Source organism: Heterodontus francisci, chromosome 41 (genome assembly GCF_036365525.1).
Source record: "Heterodontus francisci isolate sHetFra1 chromosome 41, sHetFra1.hap1, whole genome shotgun sequence".
Taxonomy (NCBI): Eukaryota; Metazoa; Chordata; class Chondrichthyes; order Heterodontiformes; family Heterodontidae; genus Heterodontus; species Heterodontus francisci.
In genome coordinates, this window is record NC_090411.1 from 20,589,539 (window position 1) to 20,604,614 (window position 15,076).

A 15,076-nucleotide genomic window follows, 5' to 3' on the forward strand; every position below is an offset into this window, starting at 1 on the left:
AAACTCCAAGTATGGTCTGACCAAAGTTCTGTATAAATTTATCATCTCGTGCCTGCTTTTGTATTCTGTTCCTATAGAAATAAACTTCATTGTTCTATTCATGCTCTTTTTGGCCTTACCAACTTGTGTTGCTAGGTTATTTTTATATTCCCCGATCTCCGTGCTCTTCCACCCCATTTAATTTCTTGCCTATCGAGTAAATGGTCTCCATATTCCTTCTACCAAAATAAACCATCTCACACTTTGGTATATCAAATTTTATTTGTTTATTGAGTTTAGTCAGCTCAAGCTATCCAGGAGAAGTTGACTTGTGCTCAGTTTGATTTAGTCTTCCAGTACTCTGGTACTGAGTGCTGGCCAGCTGGTGCTGCTTGCTCAGGTCCACCTTCTGTGGTTTCTTAAGATTTTATTTTCCTCCCCTCTTACCCTGTTGTACCACTCTGTGGGCACTGGCAACCTTTAGGTTTGGTGCTGAAATGCCATTCCTCTTGTGTGAACCCAGCCAGTGAGTGCCATTGTGCTACTCCACGAAAGAGTGTGTCATGGCTGACCCTGATCCTTTCTTGCCTAGTGTCTGTGCATGCACTTTCCAGTAGATGTCAGTAGATAATGATCAGGATTTGTGTCTCAGATACCCAGGGTGCCTGCAGTCAATTATGCCACAACTGTCTGAACTCTGAATAAACGGGGGATCAAATTTGGAGCCGTCTTGCACAAGCCTTCACCCCCAAGTACTCGGGAAGCTCGTCCTCATATCTTGGTGCAAGGAGCTGAAACTGGGGGTAATGGGAATAAGAAGTGGCTTATTTTATTTTTGCTTCTTCGTTTACAGAAATTTCACTCAATGCCAAGGACGTTTCCACATCTTTAAACACACCGTCTCCACAGAATGTTTCGCCCACCCTCGCCATGTCTCCACCGGCAGATGTCAAAGTGCAGCTGCCATCTTCGCAGTTGTTTCTGGAACCCATCAGTGACAGTCAGTCCAGCAATCAAGAGAGCCGACTTGAGGACTTTCTGGTGAGCACCACTGGCGTTCCACTATTATCGGTGGACGACGATGGAACAGAACCCCTCTCTCTCATCGATGACCTACACAACCAAATGCTGAGCAGCTCCAGTATTCTGGAACATCCACACTCACCCATGGACACTTCAGACTTGCACTTCGCCACAGACAGCACCAGCCTGACCCTGGACCTTGCCGACACTAACTTGGACAACATGGAATGGCTGGACCTCAGTATGGGCAGCTCTTCTGTGGGTCTTGCTCCCTTGAGCTCTGTAGCCCCCAGTGTCTTCTCTACTGACTTTCTAGACAGTCACGACCTGCAGTTACATTGGGATTAACATCAACAACCAAAACGTTGAGGGTGATCCTTAGCAAAGCCTCCTGCTCGATGTGGACCTTTTAGTGTGCTGAGCCTGAATCGGGTCAGGGTCCTTCCTCATGTGTTCTTCGCTGTCACTTTGCTTGACCAGGATCCATGCGCATTCTGGGAATGCAGGTCCCTTTGTGAAGCAACAGAGCAACATCTCTGTTCCAAAGTCATAGGCACGTATGGAGCTCATTACTCAACTTTGAGCCCAACCACTGCTCCTGGGGATCTACAGCTGGATTAAATTCCCAACTAGAAAATTGACCACCTTAAAGATTGACCTGGGCAACATGGGCTTCTTTGATCTTTCACTCTTCACGAGGCTCATGAGCCTGGTCCTGTGGAGCAGGATCACACTCCGAGCACCTGTCGTCATTTGGTTTCTCCGTTGCCAAGGTTGTGTTTTTGCACTGATTTGGGGGAGTTAAAAAGAAGTTTTAAAACAAAAACCCCAAATTACATTAACTGAGCAGGGATCAAAAGTAACCGCCCTCTCCAACCACCAGCCTGTTCAGGACAAGTCCGAATGTCATTACCTGCGCCTGGGACAGATATCTTGGTCTTGCAGGAGTTCTTTTTAAGATCGTGAAACAAGACTTGTGTTTGGGTGGCTCGGATTGTAACTGCAGCGTTTTGGCTTGTCGTGAAATAGTTCCATTCATGCCTGAGAGCCTGGCATTGTTTATTTTAGTCTGAGGAGAGGGGTCAAATTTGGCCTGCGGGGGGAGTTTTGGGGGGATGGGCGTGGGGGGGGTGCAGCCCTTGCTGCATCGGTATGTGCCATTCATTCTTGACTTTGAATTTTGAGCCGTGTTATTGGATTAGGCGAGTGTCCTCTCGTGCACACCCCAAGGACGACTGCGATTTTCCCAAATAGTTTCTACTTTGCTGAGTCAAAGCACGAACAACCTGGGGCTGCAAAAATCAAGTTCCATTCTGTTCGTGAACATGGAAACATTGACCTGCCTTGGACTGAATCCAACAAGTCCCAGAGTTGTGCAAGGAAAGTAGCATAGCTGTTACGCTGCTGATTTTTATTGTATTGGTACCAGATCGAAGCTGCAGGGCAGGTGACGCGCCAATGCGCCGTTCAATGCAGACAGTGCACGACAGATAAATAGCTTTCAACTGCCAACTGGGGGTCCCAGTGAGCCAGGTGTGTGTTCTCTGGACCCTTTGATTTGGGAGTGCGGGGGCGTACGCCCACATTTCATTCCCTTGTTGACCCAATCAGCATTGCCTGTGCGGTAAGTTCCTCCACCTCCAGCACACCATGCCCTTCAAAGTGGGTGTTTGGCCTGTTGAGGGTTAAACATTGGACAGGGCAGTTAACTGACAGTTATTGCCATTCTGGTGCAGTATTTCCTGTAAGTGCAACGGGAAAGGTGTTTTAACTTCGCTGCAGGGGAGGTTTCTTGAATCTTTCGTGCCAGCTGATGCAAGGGTTTCTTTTAAACTGTTACGTTACAATCATTTAGAATGTAAAACCGAATTGCATACTGTTAAATGTGCAGTTTAATCATATCTGTGTATAGGTCGGATAGTTGACTTCAGCTGTGTTATATAAATTTCACTGATAAAGTAAACACTGGTGTATGGGGGCCACTTATAACTTAAAGCCTTGAAAAAGGGTATCAAATTACAACTTGTTGATCCTCATAAAATAGCAGTTACAAATGTTTGCTTCAAGGTTTCTGGTACCAGAGCTTGTATGACTCCAGTTTGTCAGCCGCATGTGAAGAGTTTGAACATTTGCTTACTACTTCATGACCAAGCTAATGCGTTTCATCTCTGACCTATTTTTTCCTGGCTGAGAGTGGAATTGTATTAGTTTTGGAGTCCGGGAGGAGTGTGTGTATGGCTTCTAGACCTGCACACTAAGCTGCAGCAGACAGGAGGGGCAAGAGCCTTTGGGGGGTTGGAGATGGTGATTTAGGGGTGAAAATTGGTTGCATAGAATGGAAATTGTCTTGAATTCCTGGTTTATTTTAAGTTTAGTTAGACTGACCAGGGATTACTATCATATTGAGGCCTAGATAATGCTGTGGTATTTTTTACGATTGAAACACTCGCTTAAAGTCACGTTCGCACATACACTGCAGACCTTCTCGTTATAATCACTATTGCAGACTAGTGGCCAAGACAACCTTTCTGGTAGCCAACGGTGAAGTTACTGTGGCCGTTATATAGCCCAAAGAAAGATTGGGTGTAGCTGCTTTGGTCACCAGTTCTGTTTTACTCACCAGTTCCCTTGACCACTAGCTGCTTACTGGCGTGGGAAAGCCCACTGCGGGAGTTGGTTGTTGGGTTTTCATCAGTTTTTATTTTGTGGCAGAGGTTGAGAGAAAGGACAGTTGCACCATGCAGGTATCCTAATGCTTTGCTGAATCCAAAATGCAATTCAATCCAAAATGGGAGAAATGGCAACGTTACAGGGAAGTTTGGGAGAAAATACTTTTACATGCAGGGTCGAGATGTAGGGTGGTGACAATCCAGCCTGAGGTGCATTTATTTATTCCAAATGTCGAAAGAGTGTGTATTGAAGCAGAAGAAAGATGGGTTATTGCTGAAAGTTCTAATCCCAGCCATTTCTCATCATTTGGTGATGTTGGCTATGATTCTTGCACTGGAAGGAGTAACACCCCAGTACTTAGTGTGCTAATCAGTGAATTCCTCTACATCCCCTCAACAAAAACTGAGGTTATTTTTATTGCGCTGGTTAATGTTTCCTCATCAAATTCCATGTGCACTATTAGAATGAATTTGATGTAGTTGCATTGTCCAGCCTGCTCAAATGGACTAGTGAGTTTCAGTCCCTTTGCATGACGAACCTTGTTCCTGGTTGATCAGTGCAAAGCAAATGATATTTCTGATATCTGGACATTGAACCATTTTCAGTGAGATGTTTCCTCCTCTACTTCTCAGCCATTGATGTAAATAATCTTCACTGAAATGCTGAACACTCCTCTGGATGTTGCTCTGTGGTACGAGAACCATCGGGAATACAGCATTCTGAGGAATTAGGAAGAAATGGAGGATTGGATTGTGGGCTTCAATCCTCCTCACTGGTACCCAACTTCCCCACCCCCTAGATATGGACAAAAGGATCTCCACCCAGTACCAAGGCATGTAAAGCTCATGACAGCCGAAGCCTGTTGAATGTCCGTTGAATTTTGCTGTCTGAACTAATTTAATGAACGGAGCAACCCTATTAATGCAGTTTGTTTTGTAAACGTTGATGTGCGCTGTAGAATATTGTAGTTCAATAATTACAAGTGTTAAATCCTATCAATCTCTAATATCAATCAACCACCCAGTGGTAATGTGAAGCAAGTTGTCTTGATTCAGTTGTCGAATCATAACCAACCTTTAGTGATTCCAACCAATACTGCGGCAGCTCAGTACCAGGGCTGAGTTTTTCACATATTGAGATTCATAAATGCAGAAAAATGTGCAATATTTGGTGATTCCACTGGAATAATCTGCAAACATCAATCTGATGCAAGTTTTGGAAAGATTTTCCTTGAGGAATAGGGATTTATCATCTGGGTTTTAGCTGCTTTGAAAAAGGACAGCCATACTGCAATCTGAGACAATCCAAGCCCCAGTGGTCTTAACCTGGTGCTGAAGCTCTCCCTGATATTTCAATCCTTGATTCATGGCAAACAGGAGCGAACTCTGTCCTACTGAATGTGGTTTTGTAATCCAATAGTGTTGAAGGCCTTTGCAAGAAGAATGAGCCCTGCTCAGTTAGTATTGGTTCTGAATGTGCAACAGAAGGCAGTGCATTCCCCAAGGCACAGTGGGGAATATCACTGATGTCCCTCTCGTCTGTACCCTGCCCAAGAACTTAACAAAGACTCTATGTACAGAGTGCAAGACTGTACACTAACTACGCTTTCTCCTTCCATACGTCGTCTTTCTACCTCACTTCTCCCCTCACCCTCTCCTCGAAAGAATCCTGTGCCCTTGTCAGATTTGCGTCCACAGCTCCCAGTCTATAACTTAGTGCTTAGACTCTTGAATTTGAATAAAAAATGCAGCTGGGTGTTGCAATGGGAGAGTTAATATACCAGAGTGCACTCTTGTGCATCCTAATTTTCTTCGCTGCTGTTCGGGCTGCTGTGCCTTTTGGCTGCCCTAAGCTCTGGAATTCTTTCCCTAAACTTCTGCACCTTTCTCTCTTCCTTTAAGACACTCTTTATAATCTGCCTCTTTTGCTAAACTTTTAGTCACCTGTCCTAATGTCTCTATGTTGCTCAACGTCTATTTTTGAATGATTGTTCCTGTGAAGCACGTTGGGATATTTTGCCATGCTAACGTTGTAGAGGATAGGGTTCCTATCCTTAAGCGCTATCATGCTTTAAAGGTAAAGCTATATGGATCTTATCCACAATGCCACAGACCTGGCCTGACATTTTTGGGATTTTGGCTCTTTGCTCCACACCCGATTGAAGGCAAGTTTGCTTCTTGAATATATTTCACTGCACTAGTCTCACTTTCTTCCTCTCTATTTTCTGCCTTTGGACTCGCAGAGTTACAGTTCCGCAACCCTCATCTATCAATTCAAGTGGCCTTACTTTGATATGCGAGCCTGCACTAAAGGTATGAGTGGACAGATTTCCAGCTGATCCTGACCCTGTCCTTATGTATGCACTTTCAAGTAGGGATAACTGGATAGCAATTGGGCAGGAGCCCTGAAAATATGGGGGAAAAAATTCTCTGTTTCCTCCTGACCCTACTCTTTCCTACCCCAGGGGTGCTGAGATCGATTAGTGATGCCCACACTGCTTCTTCTCTCACTTACCCCCCCCCCCCAAAAAAAACTCTTGTTGGGTGAGATCAGCAAAGTTAGCACAGATATGGGGTTTGGACCTGACACCTTTGACCTTTAATCAGTTTTTCTTTGGATGCGAGTGGCGCTGGCAAGGCCACATTTGTTATGAGGACAAGAGGTTAGAGCTGGGGCATCGATTGTATACACATTACATAGAATATACAGCACAAACAGCCCATTCGGCCCCTGGCCCATGTTTATGCCCTACACAATCCTCCAGTAACTTCATTTAACCCTGTCAACATATCCTTCTATTCCTTTCTCCCCCTCACATGTTGTATAGAAGTTACAATATGGAAATGAACCATTCAGTCTGTGTTGGCGTTTACACAAGCAAGTCGGTCTTGTCACATTTTACCCACCCTCCACTTGTTCCCTTCAACCTCTCTTTTTACAAGCAAGTGGCTTGCTTAGGCCACTTCAGAGTGTATTAGATTCAACTACTAGACAATGCACTGACCACTGGAGCAACCAGGGTACTTTAATGTCCTCTTTTATTCCAAAATTGGAGCAATCACTGCCAATTTGAGGGTGTTGAATTAAGCCTCTAAGTTTTATCAATCTCTGTTTATTCTTCACTAACCATTGGCAGAATGTTTCCCTTCTACAATACCATGGATCAGTGGTGATCTGTATTCTAGGTCCATATACCACTTTCAACAGAAATTACAATCAGACAGTAGTGCAAAGTAGCCCAGCTGGCAGTATAATGCGAAAATGGACGGCAGGGGAAGGTTGTGGGAGTTGCAGGATTCCCTGGGGGATGTGGATGTTGTACAGCTTGAAGGCCATAGATTGTATATTAACTGCTTGATAATCCTGATCGCTTTAAGGCGGGCTAGGGCATGTGCTTTGGTACAGCAGCTCAAACTCCTCTCACCTATGCTGTAAATCTCTACATTTACCCGCATGTGGTTTGCTTTTTGCCAAATTAAACCTAAACAGGTGGTGGAAGCCAATTCTTTAAGTACTTTTAAACCTGAGTTGGACAGGTACTTGAGGTATTTTCAGGCTTGCAGACAAAAAGTAGAGGTTTGGGACTAAGCATAACTCTCTAAAGAGCCAGCACAGGCGCGATGGCCTCTTCCTGTGCTGCAAGTTTCTGTGGAAAAGTCCAAGAGGCAGTGCAAATGGCAATTTCCGAGCAGTTGGGGCGGCGCAGTGGTTAGCACCGCAGCCTCACAGCTCCAGCGACCCGGGTTCAGTTCTGGGTCCTGCCTGTGCGGAGTTTGCAAGTTCTCCCTGTGACTGCGTGGGTTTCCGCCGGGTCCTCCAGTTTCCTCCCACAGTCAGTTAAATGAAGGTTGATGGGTAAATTGGCCATTGTAAATTGCCCCTAGCATAGGTAGGTGGTAGGAGAATTCAGGGAAGGTGGGGATGTGGTAGGGAGTGTGGGATTTAATGTAGGATTAGTATAAATGGGTGGTTGATGGTCGGCACAGACTCGGTGGGCCGAAGGGCCTATTTCAGTGCTGTATCTCTCAATGACTGCTTGAAGGATGGCTTCAAATCCATTCAAAGCTTGGGGGTGGGAGTGGGGGTGGGTGACAACCACAGAATCGCTGCATGTGCCTTGACTGTGTAAGAAACACTCTCCTGGGTAGGGTTTCATTTACTTTGACGAGCATGTATCATTGTGGGTGGGAGATGTGCTAGGAGCTGCAACCCTGTAAGGTATAGGAGGCATTCATTTCATCGCAGCCAGACCTTCAATCTAAATGTGTTTTTTTTAAGCAAATTCCTGACCACAGGAGATCTGAAATGGCAAAATACTGGAAATGCACACTAAGTACGTTGGCAGCTGGAAGGGAAAGCCAAGGTCGCTTTAAAGGCGGCACCCTTAATCAGAGCTCCCACACAGTGCTGTCTGCTGGCGTTTTTTGTTTCAAAGTCCTCCTTGTTTAGCTAATTCTGAAAGGGCTCTGTCTGTTTAAAATTCTGGTGTTTCGGCTAAGATTCTCTGTGCCTTCACTTCAGTCCCAAACTGCCGCAATATTGGGGAGGGGAGGTTTTATCAAAATAAAACTGAAACATGGGTTAGTGCTGCTGAAAGTGCGTCTTAAAGAAGAAGCAAGACCTAGATTTAGCCAGTGATTATGGCTACTTCAGTTATCTTGGCTCATTTTGTTATGGTGACAAGTGGTTTGGGATGTACGTGGACTGTATAACTTGGGGGCCAGGTTGGTGATGTGAAACCATCTCCAGTTAGCTTGGTGCAAAGTGCAGTCTACCTCCAGCTCGTTACAAAGCTGCATCTTAAAAGGGGCCCAAGTTGACCTTTGGACTCTGACATAAACAATATTTTCTACTGTTAATGTTGGAAGTAAGTGAGCATTACCCAGTGCACTTGTATCATTAGGTTAGCTGCTCGTTTGTTACTAAGCTCAGTGTGAGGTATGGTTAGCAGTATAACTATGGATCTACCTGCTGGACAACACACTCTGCAGATACTAACTCCAGACTGTACCCCAAGAGATGACTGTTCAGTGAAGAGGCGGAGGAGTGCAGTGAGATGTTACTGTAATTGTGCCTCCATTGAGTCTGGTGGCAAGCTTATCCCCAATCCCTTCGATTTAAAATATGTTTAGTACATTAAATATTTGCTGAAAGCCTACTTCAATTATCAGTGCTTCTATGAATCAGAGCATAGATTGTATTTTGTTTTAAATTATGGTGGCGCTGAGTACTTTTTAATTATGTGCTGTTTGAGCTTCACTTTTTTATGCTTTTTTTAATTGGGTGTCTGCAGAGATTATTTTGTGATACAGTATTGACTAATGAAGTGTTTTGAACCAGTAAACCAATAACTGGATTCCTTCTACACTGTTTTTGCCTGCTGTAGTGCAGGCGACACCCAGAAGATGCTGAATGGAGGAGGTTTGTATGGTTGCTGATGCAAGTCACTGACTGTCTGCTGGGAACAGAGCCAGGTTTCTTAGCACTTCCGTGGGCTCTTTGGGGACTGCTGGAGAATGGCGGTGGAAGAGGCAGAATCACTGCAGATTTGTGTCTCTCCCTCTCAAGATCTCGTGAACTCTCCAGCCATCATTCAACAACTGATATGCCCAAGCCCAAACTGAGAGTACAGGTTGGATCAACTTGATCAATGGCTTCTGACTCACCCAGTGCTCCTTTGGATGAATGCATCTGAGCTAATCCAGACCAGAAAAGTGTCAGGTTCAGTCCCCAGTCCCCTGAGCAGACAGCTGATGCTCCAATTGGCGCTTGCATGGGTTGTGGGGTGAAGTGGAAAGATCCACTGGTCACCATCCACTGTAGCCCCCTGCTGAAAAGCGAGTGCATGTGCATATCGGATGAGAACAAGATGAGATTTGGCATCAAAGTAAAATAGTTACTGCCATCTGTAGAAGGGGAGACATGAAACAATGCAATTCTACATTCAGCATTCTGTGTCAAGTGAACATTCGGAACCAGGGTTGGGACTCAGTGTCACTTGTATGGATATTACTGGGGACAGCATGAATGTTCTGAACAATGTTAAAACACTCGAGTTTAAAACTTGAATCCACTAGATTGCTTTGATCAGTGTCTGTGCTGCTCGCTACAAAATTCCTGCAGTCACACCAAAAGCAGTCAAGCTTTTTAAGTTCATGGTGGCCCCCCTGATCGAGTGCTCCACGTGAGTCTGCGCTGAGATACCTGAATGTCGATGTTTTCTTTGGACATATCACTATGACAATTTGTTGGTTAGCTTCTCAAACAGGGAATGAGATTCTCAAAAATTGGTTCCCTCAGATCACAGGAATGTCACAGACTGGGCGTATTAAACAGGCGAGAGGGTATCCCAGACTGGGAGTTTTGAGCGGGATGGCAGGTCATATGCTGGTGTGCTGTGCTGATAGGAAACCACACTTGGCTTTCACTACTCTGTACTGCAATTCTACAAAGAAATTCCCAGAAAATGCTGATTCCTTTGTGAACAAATCACTTGCTGTAATAATTGGGTGTCCAGCAAACTGTCCCTGTATTTACCGTTGATAGTTATTTGAATCGAATACATGGTCTCATGGGAGGCTTCGGGCAGCCTTTTTACAGCATGGGATTGAATTGATGTTCAGGCTGATTACATGGTGCTTGTAATGTCCACTTACTGACTGCATTCTTAGATAAATCTGAATCTTGATGTCACTGAAAATTGGCAGCAGTGCACTCAGTATCTCAAGATTCAGGGAACATATGGTGTGTCAGGCCCTTGTATATTCCTGTATGGTGGACCCTACTCTGGCTTTTCAGTTATTCACTAACATCCCTTCTGTTTCTATATGCAATGTTAGTTTGGATTTTTTTTTTTTTAGACAAATACTGTAAGCTATTGGCCAAGTGATCACAAGCACCTTCACTGATGCCCTTTCAAGGCTGTCCCTGTATGGGCAAGTAAGACCTCTCAAATGCCTCGCTCTAAAGATTGGAAGAAGGTGTATGGGGTGGGGGAGGGGGCGTCGAAAAATCAAGGAGGTAAAACCTACTCATTACAGCAGAATAGCAGGAAAGAGGCTGCAAGCAGGTTCATTCTTGTGATTAGGGGATGGGGTGAATCCTGGTGGCACCTGAAAAGGTATTTTAAAAAAAAACAGTTGGGAAGAAACTGGAACGCCATTGACCTGTAAAGGGGAGGCAGTGGGAATCACTCTCCGGCAATCAGGTGATCAAGTCAAATTTGTCCAGTGTGAAAAGTGTCCATTTTTTGTTTTACCTGTTCATTTATTTCTCCAAACACCAAACTACCTGCACTTTTGGTTCCTGTGTTGTACGTTAAGGGTACCATAGAGGATGTCTTTCTGGGTGATGAGTTAACTGGTCTGTCTTTCCTGAAATAACTTTTCACGCCTGCAAGATCACTCTGGGATGCCCAGCCACTCGAGAGCTGCTGTAAGTTGCAAGTATGGAGACATGCTCTCAGAGTTCCTGTCCCAGTGCCTCAGTTTTAAATGCACCATCCAGTAGGATGCTAAACCATCTTGATCAACAAGGTCTCATTTGATCCTTGCTCTCGGCTGAGTTCAACTTTTCAGCAAGAACTGACTATAATTGGTCTCAAGTGTTGTGGGTAAAGGCGGGGCGGGGGGGTGGGGGGGGGATAGTTAAGAGACAATCACTCACGGATTCTGCTCCTAATAGCTGTCAAGTTACCACTGCTGGAGAGTGATGCACATGTGGACTCAGCCTTGGGTAGAATTGGGCTTGACTCTGATGGTTTCTAGGGTCAAACAGCTTGCTGGCACCTGTGGCCCAGGCACTGGGATGTGGTACCAGAGGGCTAATAATACCTGTAGGGTAGTACCCCACCCCAGCAAGAGCTAATGCCCCCAGGAGTGTAGTGAGGTAAATTTCAGGGGTAGAGGGAGAGAAGCTAGAGGAGGAGGTGTTGCTAAGAGTCTTGTCTGGAGACCATTGAGTGTTGGGGGGGTTGCAACAAGTGAAGGTCGCTCGTATGAAGGATTGTTACTCTGACCCATAGATGGGTAAATGACTTGGCAGAACTCAATATGCCACAACATACCCAGCAGCTGAGGTGCCCTCTACCAATCACTACTGTGGGTGGCATGGGTTCCCACTAATAGTGCTGCGACTGTGCATAAAAGAAATTCTGGAGTGCTGAAAAATTTGGGTACCTGAGAGATGATCAATCTCTTGCTCGACGTGAGCACTCTTCAAAAGATTCTGAGGCTCTGAACTCAAGCGATAACCAATCATTTGCCCCTACTTACATCAGACTGATATCTGTCAGGACTTCGTACGAACTCTTTCTCCTTTTGACGCCACTGTGAATGTGAATATTCCAACTGAGGTGTAAACATTTATTGGGAACCATTTGGAGGAATGTACTTGGAGTTTTCTTTTAAATTGTAGTGACGCTATCTTCGTGATCAGCCATAAACAAAGAAAAGGAGAGAGGGGAGAAAGCAGATGTAATGAATGAATTTTACTGCTTGCTTTTCTCTTTATCTTTTTATCTTTTTTTTAACTGTCTGTAAACACTGTTTTGTGTTGAACTTTTTAAAAACTTTTTTTTAAAGAAATATTGTGTTTGTGTTATTCAGACTCCCTCTGCTTTTATTAAAATCTTGAGTGATGTAAAGTTAACGTAATCTTTCCGACCAGCTTTTTAAATGTGATGGGGAGGGGCTGCTTTAACGACTGGGGCAGACCCGAAGGGCCCAGGATGCTTCTGTAGTAAGTTAAGGTGGCTGTGTTAGAGGGGTTAGAGAAGGGCAGGGGAGTAGAATCAGCCACACTACCTGTACTTAATCACCATCCAGTGTGGGCATGGATATCATCATCTCAGCTCAATGGTGGCGCTCGTTCTTCTGAGAAGCTTGTGGGTTTGGGCTCCTGTCCCATGTCAATAATTCAGTGTTGAAGGTATCGTTTCTTGAATGAGACGTTAAACTGTCTGAACCCTCAACCATGTGTTGAAAAAAAAAAATTTCTGGCACTATTTGTTCCTGCTCATCTCAAAGCCCAGCTATTTGAAAGCCTGCAATGCGGAATTGGCTGCCACGTTTGCATGGGTGCACTTGAGGTAATTCAGTGTCCGTTCAACGTTTTGGAACGTCCTCAGGACATGAAAGGTGCTGCATTGATTGACGTAGAATTTTGCAGCACAGGAGCAGGCTGTTTATATCTGCATGATCCTCCTGTCACTCTCTATTCCCTTCTCCTGCTTGCATCAAGCCTTCCATTAAATACATCATTCGGTTTCAGCCACTCCATGTGGCAGAGTGTTCCACGTTGGCACCTCTGTAAAATTCCTTCTGAATTCTTCTTCGTATTTTATGCCCACTTGTTCTAGACAGCCACAACTAGAACTATTGCGGCAAATGATTTATGTTTTTAGTTTCTTAGCTTCCAAGAATTAAGTGGCTTTTTGTACTTCCAACCAAAAGGAACTACTTCACTATATTGAATTCAGTTTGTCATTTATCTGCACAATATGGAAGTCTATTTGTAATTTTGTACAGTGCTCTGCATTATTAGCTATCTTCTGCAGATTCTGAAACCATTACATTATTGCCACTTCCTACTTTCTGTCCTGCTCAGCTATAATCCACTTCACGGTTAATCTACCTCCACTCACCAGTGCACGTGACGATAGGCCACAAGAGTGAGGTGCTGGACTCCTCTGTGGGATTGGACCCCAGTATGGAGTCAGCTTCTTTGAGATATGACGAGAAAATTTAGGGAGAGGGTGGGAGACCTTTTGAGCATAGATATATGATATAGAAAAAATTTGTAAGGCTCTTTCAAAGAGCTGTCCCAGGCATGATGGGCTGAGAGATCAATTGGCACTAACTGTACTGATCAAGAATCTGGCACATTATCAGGGCACGTTTGAGTGTCCTGCCCTGCATCACCCCTGCCAGGCTTCGGAGTGCTTGTTGCCACTGTGACTACTTTAATAAGTGGATGATTGCACAATGTTCAGCACCATTCGTGACTCCTCAGGTACTGAAGCAGTCAGTGTAGAAATGCAGCAAGACCTGGACAATATGCAGGCTTGGGCTGATAAGTGGCAAGTAACATTCGTGCCAGGCAATGACCATCTCCACTATCAACATCCTAGGGGCTACCATTGACCAGAAACTGAACTGGAGTAGCCATATAAATACCGTGGCTACAAGAGCAGGTCAGAGGCTAGGAATCCTGAGGCGAGTAGCTCACCACCTGACTCCCCAAAGCCTGTCCACCATCTACAAGAAACAAGTCAGGAGTGTGATGGAATACTCTCCACTTGCCTGGATGGGTGCAGCTTCAACAACACTCAAGAAGCTCGACACCATCCAGGACGAAGCAGCCCGCTTGATTGGCACCCCATCTACAAACATTCACTCCCTCCACCACCGACGCACAGTGGCAGCAGTGTGTACCATCTACAAGATGCACTGCAGCAAAGCACCTTACAAACCCGCGACCTCCACCAACTAGAATGACAAGGGCAACAAATACGTGGGAACACCACCACCTGCAAGTTCCCCTCCAAGACTCTCACCATCCTGACTTGGAACTCTATCGCCGTTCCTTCACTGTCGCTGGGTCAAACTCCTGGAACTCCCTTCCTAACAGCACTGTGGGTATACCTACCCCAAATGGACTGCAGCGCTTCAAGAAGGCAGCTCACTACAACTTTCTCAAGGCCAATTAGGGATGGGCAATAAATGCTGGCCTGGCCAGCGTCGCCCACAGCCCATGAATGAATAAAAAAAAGAGTATCTAATTTCCTTAAAACACCGTCTTCACTCTTCAAAAATAAATCTGCAGTTCATTATTTCTACCACAGGATGGTGATGGAGTTGTATTTGGAATCCAACTGTAATTGCTGCAGGGCGGCTCAGTGGCGCAGTGGTTAGCACCGCGGCCTCACAGCTCAAGTGACCAGGGTTCAGTTCTGGGTATTGCACCCCTCTGTGCAGAGTTTGCAAGTTCTCCCTGTGACTGCGTGGGTTTCCTCCGGGTGCTCCAGTTTCCTCACACCTGCCAAAGACTTGCAGGTTGATAGGTAAATTGGCCATTGTTAAAATTGCCCCTAGTGTAGGTAGGTGGTAGGAGAATTGAGGGAAGGTGGGGTTGTGAGAGGGAAAAATGGGATTAATGTAGGGTTAGTATAAATGGGATGGTTGGCATAGACTTGGTGCTGTATCTCTCTATGACTATAACTTGGGCTCCTGAAATTGGAGTCTTGACACATGACGGGCTTATCAGTACTAGGGTTGCCAACTCTGGGTAAATGTATTCCTGGAGGTTTCATCATTCGATTTTCTGCTTCCAACTGCCCACTCTAACAGTCTGTCACCACCCCCCACCCCACACCATCTCCAATATTGGTAGAGCTAATAAAAGT

General features: G+C 45.2%; 1 protein-coding gene across 1 annotated transcript in view; it reads left to right on the forward strand.

Annotated features, from left to right (window-relative positions):
* LOC137353321 (myocardin-related transcription factor A-like) overlaps positions 1-12,257 on the forward strand; it is a 179,388-nt gene extending 167,131 nt beyond the window's left edge. Inside the window, 1 exon segment of the mRNA XM_068019461.1 lies at positions 833-12,257. Within this exon segment, the coding sequence (XP_067875562.1) occupies positions 833-1,350 (518 nt within the window). The 3' untranslated portion in view covers positions 1,351-12,257.
* The last annotated feature ends 2,819 nt before the right edge of the window (positions 12,258-15,076 follow it).